The sequence below is a fragment of the Rhincodon typus genome, chromosome 48, assembly GCF_021869965.1.
Source record: "Rhincodon typus isolate 14 chromosome 48, sRhiTyp1.1, whole genome shotgun sequence".
Classification (NCBI taxonomy): domain Eukaryota; kingdom Metazoa; phylum Chordata; class Chondrichthyes; order Orectolobiformes; family Rhincodontidae; genus Rhincodon; species Rhincodon typus.
The window spans coordinates 4,534,709-4,542,843 of NC_063379.1; the positions used below are offsets into that span (position 1 = coordinate 4,534,709).

General features: G+C 45.3%; 1 protein-coding gene across 3 annotated transcripts in view; it reads right to left on the reverse strand.

Annotated features, from left to right (window-relative positions):
* LOC109921972 (zinc finger DHHC-type palmitoyltransferase 5) overlaps positions 1-8,135 on the reverse strand; it is a 69,149-nt gene that overhangs the window by 60,537 nt on the left and 477 nt on the right. Inside the window, exons 2-3 of one of the 3 annotated variants that reach the window (XM_048620721.1) lie at positions 6,708-6,833; positions 4,840-6,531 (exon numbers count right to left, since the gene is read on the reverse strand). In XM_048620721.1, the coding sequence (XP_048476678.1) occupies positions 4,840-4,943 (104 nt within the window). In that variant the 5' untranslated portion in view covers positions 4,944-6,531; positions 6,708-6,833. Of the gene's footprint in view, positions 1-4,839; positions 6,834-8,135 lie in introns of all 3 variants that reach the window. The other 2 variants (XM_048620720.1, XM_048620722.1) reach the window with 2 other exon arrangements.

The window sequence follows — 8,135 nt, forward strand, 5'->3', positions numbered from 1 at the left end:
CCTCATCCCGCCCCCTTGACCTGTCCGTCCTCCCTGGACTGACCTATCCCCTCCCTAACTCCCCACCGACACTCACCTTTACTGGCTCCATCCCCGCCTCTTTGACCCATCTGTCTCCTTTATCCATCTTCTGTCTGCCTCCCCCTCGCTCCCTGTTTATTTCAGAATCCCCTTCCCCTCCCCCATTTCTGAAGAAGGGTCTAGGCCCAAAACGTCAGCTTTCCTGCTCCTCTGATGCTGCTTGGCCTGCTGTGTTCATCCAGCTCTACACCTTGTTAGTTCAGATAACCATTTTCACTGGTTTTAATTGAGGGATAATACTGGCCATGGCATCGGGCAGAACTCCTCTGATCACTTGCAAAATACTGCAATGGGACTCCTAACACGTACCAGTTAGGAAACTTGGGTGCAGTGACTGAGCACGTGAAAAAGTTAAAAAACCGAACTCAACAATAATTCTGGAGGAAAACAGCAGGGCCAGGCAGCATCAGAGGAGCAGGAAAGTTGACGGTTCGGGTTGGGACCCTTCTTCAGAAAACTCAAGCTTTCAGATCCTCAGTCGTTCTTCAGGTATCAGTGTTAGACTAACACTTGGAGGACCAAGGTGCAAGTTTGTGTTTTCTAATAACCCTGTTGGACTATAACCTGGTGTTGTGTGATTTCAACAATAATTCAGGACATCTCTCCTGGGTGGGCAGAGACCAGTAAATGAAGTAGCAGAGAGAAAAGGCCCTTCTACTTTCAAAAGTTTTGAGTGCAGCCTTTTACAAAATCCTCAGTGTTGATTTCAAATGCTGATCCTCACAAGGGCAAGTGTATATGGAGTATGTCACGGGTATCTAAGAGAGCTCAATGCTAACAGAGTGCAGAATGGAAACCTTTCACTTCCCTCGGGAATGAAGGCCCTCATTTGATGAGCTCAAAACAACAGTGCAGCTTTACCAACAAGAACAGGAAAAAACAAACGTCTAGTTGGCAGAGATTGTTTTGCATTGATCCTCCTTCCTCTATTCAAGGGGCTGAATCTTGCCAGGATATGGTTACAAAGACTTGACCAGACCTCCAGTATTTCGCTCCAGTGACTATCCTAAAAATTACAGCCTGGGTCATCAACAGAAGAGGGACACTACGGTTACCCACAAAATGATCTCTACAATTTGCTGACTGCACACAGCTCTGGTCACTGTATTTTAATAAAGGATTTATACACACTGAAGAAAGTGCTACAGAGGTTCACAAGGATTATACTAGAACCGAAAGTCCTCATCAATGAACAGGTAGAAGCTATTTTCTCAAGAAAAACAAAAACAGGATTGAGTGATAGGGTCTTTGATAGGGTGGATGTTGCCAATTATAGGTGAGGCTAGACTAGGGGGCCCCATCAACATAAGACAGTTATTAATTTCAGTTGTGAAATCAGAAATTTAGTCACCTGAAAAGTGGGGAGAATGTGGAACTTGCTCCCATGAGGAGCATGTGAGGTGAACAGCATTATTGTGTTTAAAGGGAAAGTTAGATAAAACATGAGCAAGAGGCGAGAGAAGACTTGTGTGGAGAAGCATTATCGTGGAACTTTTGGGCTGAATAATCTGTTTCTATGGTGCAAATTCTCAATCCTGTTCTTCTGCACTGAGCTAGAACAATACACACTAAGACGAACACAACCATCAGTCTCATTTTGCTGAACACTGCCAGTTTCTCTCCATTTCTCCACTGCATCAAACATAACACACTTGGTTTCAGTCACAACTTGCCCTGTCCTACCGCCAAGCTAATGTAGCTGAACTCAGTCTTACTGTCCGTGGGCAGGAACTATCACAGATGCAAAAATCATTCATAGCCACAGTATAGCCTTGCCCCAGAGGCTTCTCATATTAGTCCAATCCTTTGTTCTGTGACTATCACCCCCAACAGCCCTAGTTCTAGAATCTCCATTCCTGTGACACAAGAGTGGTCTTCTGAGATATTAAACTGGCAGCTCATTCAGGTCTCAGTTTGAGGCTGCGGAAGTTTAGAACACATGACTACGGCCAATATCTTTGGACTCTTGTGGGGCCTTCTTGCTTCCCTCAGCCTTGGGTGGGAAATGGTGAAGATTCAAGATGCTGAAGGAATATTGCTCAGTAGCAGGAACCAGCAGATGGGGAGTACGAAGGCTTCCAAATTATTTTCCTTTCACCCCTTCTATCTATCTGCAGATAGATTATGAATGCAACTGTATCCAAATCCTGGGAAGGCTTTTTTTTTTTTTTTAAAAACACCATGTTGTCGAGGCAGACTGCAGCTCCCTCTTCCCTGCCTCTCCATCAGCATTGGATGAGGTCAGTGGAATTAGCATAGGCCCAGATTGGAATTGGAAATGTTGCTGAGGCCTGCCTGACTTCACTGGGCTGTGAAGGAGCAATGGCAGCGTTTATTTATAGAACACACCACCGAAGGCAATCCTTCCTTTTACAGAACTCAGACTTTCACCAACACAAGGCACGGAAGAAACACAATCTTTCGCAAGCACAACTGCCGTGAGAACCACTGCTGAATAGGAGAAGGTCAACATTCTCACTCAGCTGTGGCAACAGCCACAGCTGCTCAATGCTTGGCTGTCACTCTGCCTGATCAGAATGACACTACAGATTTAAGTAGGGGGGTGGGGGTTGGGGGGTGGTCATTCAGACCTTCATGCCTGCTCTGCCAATGAGATCACAGCTGACTTTTGCCCTCAGCTCCACTTTCCCCACCCATTTCCCATATTAGTCAATTCCCTCAGTGTCCAAAAATCTCTCAATCTCAGTCCCGAATGTATTCAAGAACTGAGCGAGCACAGTTTTCTTAGGGGGGGGGGCGGGGGGGTGCAGGTTTTGGGAGGGGAGTGCGGATCATGAGAGATCCCCAACCCTTCAAGTGAAGACATGACTTCTTATATTAGTCCAGCCATTCATTCTGTGACTGACATGCCCAATAGCCCTAGTTCTAGACTCCATTTCTCCGAGTTGGGGGGAGATCTGTCAAAAACGCGAACAATTTTATACACTTCAATTGAGATCCCCTCTAATCTCTAGAGAGCATACGATAATTCTACGCAGTCTCTCTTCAGACAGCAACAATTCCAGCCCAAGGATCACTGTGACAAACATCTGTTGCCACCACCTTCAGTGGAAAGGTAAAGGAGAAAAATGCAAGACAAAGGATAAAGGATTTTCTTTCCAATCGGGAAATCAATGATACTCGAGTTCAAATTCGGTCTAGATTGAAGGTCACAACTTTTCAAGTACAGTGCAGGAGGAAAGAATGAGCATTCTTAAGCCAGACATTAAATCTGGTGCAACCCGAGAGAATTAAACCACGTTACTTCATTCCATCCTTCCTTTAATTCCACACCATCCAGGTAACATAGGGGGAGCTCCATACTGTACCTAACCAGTGTTGTACTCCTTCTGGGAGCACTCAGTGCTGACAAGTGGGTGACAGACCATCAGGACATTGTTAGACAGAACTCTACACTGTATCTAATCCCATGTTGTACTTGTCCTGAGCATGCTTGATGCTGACATTGCAGGAATGACTAGAGTCCTCATCACCTTAAGGACAATCTGTGCCCCTAGTCACAACGCTCAAATTTCTTATCAAAACAGTAAACTTCAACCAACCGTTTATCTGCATGCAAATGACAATTCTTCAAACAAGCTGTTAAAAACTCAACACGATGCCATGATGACCGATAGCAGGCAGAATATTCCCACAATCCAAGAGGACTTTGAAAAGAACCAAATCAGGATGAAGCAATATGGACAGGGAAAACAAAAATCAAATTTCAAAATCTTCCTTTCCTTGTTGCACATCCTCCTGACTGTAGCATGCCCGCAACTGCCTGTAATCTCTGCCCCCACATCTCCTCTCACCTCCGTCTAAGGCCCAAAATAATCCTTGCAGATTCACCTACACCTCATCCAACTTTATCTACTGCATTCGTTGCTCCCAATGCGGTCTCCTCTATATTGGGGAGACCAAATGCAGACTCGGGACCAGTTTTGTGGAGCATCTGCACTCTGCAAATAACAACCAACCCGATCTTCTGGTTGCCATTCATTTTAATTCCCCTTCCCATTTCCCTGACAACATGTCCATCCTTGACATTCTCCACTGCCAGAGTGAGGCTAAACGTAAACTGGAAGAACACCCGATATTGTGCCTTGGAAGCTTACAGCCCAATGGCTTTAACATTGACTACATCAGCTTCAAAATCTCTCCACCCCCAGCCTCATTCCATGTCCAGCCCTCCCCCTCCTGACCTGATCGAACCTGTCCATCTTCCCACTCACTTGCCTGCTCCACCCTTCCCACAGGGAATCACAATAACCCCCTACCTACATCCACCTATCATCATCTCTCCCACCCCGCCTCGCCCCCCCCCCCCGCCCCCCCAAGCTCTCTCCCTCTGTTTATTTCTGCGCTCCTCACCCCCTCCCCAGTCCTGACACAGGGTTTCAGCCTGAAACTTTGACTTACCTGCCCCTCGGATGCTGTCTGACCTGCTGGGCTTTTCCAGCCTCTCACTTATAGTCTCTCTTTTATTTAGCTGGTTTTGTCATTCAGGACATCCCCATGGCATCGCATTGCCAAAGTACTCTGAGCATCACATTGGAAACCAAGTTTCACACAGCAAGCTCCTACACCAGGTCATCCGAATCTTGACTCCACACCCTCCCAAGTGGGCACTCAGCCACAACTCTTTTGGCTGGATCAGATTTATCAACATTGTGTTTTTTGGGTCAGTGGAGGAGTGTGGCTGATACCTTTATAAACAACCTGCGCACCCACACAGCAAGACTAACAAATACTTACGGAAAAACGAAGAACAGGGAGGTGGATCCCACAAGAAAAGTGGCAGCTGCCGACACCGGGATGTACTTGCTGGGTTTGAATTTCCTCTCCGTTCCCAATGGCATGTTGCTCGGTCAGCAGCCCTGCTCAGCAGCATAGCCCAGGGTAACTGTTGTGGTGGGTTAAGGGGGGGACAGGGGAAGACAATGGTGGTGGGATGGGATGAATCACTGACTGAGATCCTGATGTGTCTGGTCCAGCATTGGAGGAAGGTAGAGAAATGGTAGCAAGAGACTGTCAAAACTGGAGGACTGAGTAAAGGACAAGGCGGATGAAGAATGGAGGAAAACACTAAGGATGGATACAGAGCACGCTGAGATAGGCAAATCTTGATTACACACCTGAAGATGGGGTGCAGATTTAATGTTCTTTTGACAGGGGTGGATGATGGTGTGCTCTTTTAAAAAGCAAACGTACGGACCTGAAACCCTAAACAAAGCTAGGGCACCAGGAAATCTATATGGGAACTGCTCCAAAATGGGGTCAGTTGCTGAAACTACATGGAGGAGCTTGTTCAAGATAAGACAGTCAAAACTCTACACCTCACACCAGGATCAACCAACCGATAACATCTAGCGGAAAACAGAGTTGCAGGCAAGATTCAATCTGGGTCTGGAAGTGAGAAAGTGAGCTAACTTGTTAGGAAATGGTTTATGGAATAAATGGCAATTTATTTTTCTATCCAATGTAGCTTTCTGTTGGCGTTGGGGAAGAAGAACCAAGGATTTCTTCCTAGATGGGCATCAACAGGAAAACTGGGACCTTTTTGGACAATGAAACTCTAGTGTAAACTCCAATTCTTATCAGCAGCTTAGGTTGACCTTCAAGGTTACAGGAGGGTAGGGGTGTAGAGGGGAGAAGAAATCAGACATTGGAGCCTGGTACTAAAGTGGACGGAGCTCAGATAAAGCAAGCTGATAATTAAACAGATTGTTGGGGTGAAAGAGGGTGGAAATCAAGGCAGAAATCTAGGATCAGGCAGTGCTCTAAGGTATGAGACGGAGTGGGGGAGGAAATGTGAGGGGCTATGCCAGCAAGGTTTTAAATCCAATTGCCAAAGCAACAGAAAAATCTTTTCAGCTCTTTCCCACTGCTGCTTTACAAATCTTTGCCACTGTATCTGATTTCCCCCACTCCGTCTCCTTCCGATTTCAGACTCTCAAGGCAGTGTTACGTGGGATTCAATTCTTGACCGTAAAATGGCGAGAGTATCTCTTTGCACGCACAGAATAGATATACCAACTTGGGAGTAGGGGGACGCTTTTTGGTGGTAGGGTGGTGCAGGAGATTATAAAAGACAGTAAAAAAAAAAATCAGCAAGTGCACAATCAACTCTCTCCTTTTAATTTTCTTCCCTGGTCTTTTCTTCAAATATGCAGAGGCCAGATCCTAAAGAAATAAATCCAGTGGGGGCAAACACCAAACAAACCAGCTCAAGATCCAGTGATCACCCCCCGACACCCAATTTGTCGGAAACGACAGGCAAAACTGTTGATGCTGGTGACAGTTGAGGGAAGGGACCAGTGATAACGCTCTGAATTCTTCCACTTCAACCAAACGTTCCCACTTGATCTCAAGTTCACACATACAAGTAAATTCCAATCCAATTCGAAGAGTTCCTTCTGTCTGCCTCTCTCTTCTTGAGGGCAATTCCTAGAGAGAAAAATTGAATCCAAAAATTGCTTCCTAAACAGCCAAGGAGAGTTTTTAAATCACTTATAAAACCAATAACCAGAGCAAGGAAGCTTAAAAAGAAAATGAGGAAGAGGTGGAAACACTTTTTGGCCGACAGTCAAACTTAAATTCCAGTTGCAGTGCAAGATATTAACCGTCTGTCTTTTAAATCAGCAGACACACTCTTCGGCAGGGAGAATCGTCAAATTCCATCCATCCTTCTGGTGAGGCCATTTAGTCCTGGAGAGGTCAACTTGCTCCCCTCCTTTCTCTTCTCTTTGCTGAGGGTTTAAGAGAAATAAGATAATATTTATTCTCTGCATTTAAATCTAAAGGAAATGTCAAAAAACACAAACCTGTACCCCTTAAATTTTTCTCTTCAGGATGCTTTTAAATGAAAATGGAAATTTGTAACTGTATTCTTTTCGTAATCCCAATGGATTAAGTTAAAATAATCTAATCTTATTTTCTATTCTCATTAAGTCTCCTTTTTCCTCTCGATGTTTTTGATTGAATAAATCTGAAAAACTATATCTCCACAGCTTAAAAGTTAAAAAAAATGATTAAAGACTTGCTTTGAGAAACATCCAGATCTTCTGTCTGCCTAATAATGTACAGAGAAAAAAGATTAACGAATGACAACTGCTGAAAGAGAATTTTCCACATTTTTGTTTTTAAAAAAATGTGATAAATCCAGTCTTTCCTTTTCCCTGTGAAGATTCCTTGGTCATTTTGTTTCCTCCTTCCCACATCCCACAACTTTGATGAGATGAATAGCTCTGCCTCTTCTTTTTTTAAGAGCAGAAAACAAAAGCAAAAAAGAAGCATCCATTTCCTTTCTGCTCTCCCAGGGGTTGAATTCTCCACAATTCTTCCCAAGAAATACTCAAAGAGAAACGGACAGACTTCTTGTTTTTACACTGTTGGGGAAGGAAGAAATGAATCCTTCCCGTCTGAAAGTGAGAGTTATTTTTCCTGGGAACAGTAGGCCTCAGAGGAAGCCTGGGCCTCACTTGCCGAGACAGCCTCTTCCTCTCCTTCCCAACCCAATGGCTGTTTCCCCCCTCCAAACCTATTTTCTAAATTAACACAGGGGTGTAAATATCATGGCATGGCAGGGCAGGGCAGGGCAGGGACCAGAAAAAGGAGAGACCTGGACAGAGAAGGAGTGGATTTTGTACATCCAAGGTTGGGGTGGGGGGGGGGGAATTGGAGAGGAAGGGGGGAAAAAATGGGGGGGGGGGGGGAAAAAGGGAAAATATGAAGATGGTGGGGAAAAATCTAAGGGAGGAAGAAAAAAAAATGAGATGGGGAGAAAAGTCGAGGTAAGGAAAATGACGAGTAGATAGAAACTGAGGGCAGTGGCGAAAAAACTTGGGAGGGGCAAGTTGAGGGCAGGAGGAAAAATTTTGAAGTTAAAAAATGAGGTGGGGGCACAAACTGGGAGGGAGGGACAGACAGAGTGGGGGGCACAAATCGGGAGGGAGGGGGAGGGAGAGGGCACAAAGCAAGAGGGTGGAAGGGGGCGCGAATCAAGAGATGGAGGTAAGGGGGGCGCGAATCAAGAGGGGGAGACACAAACC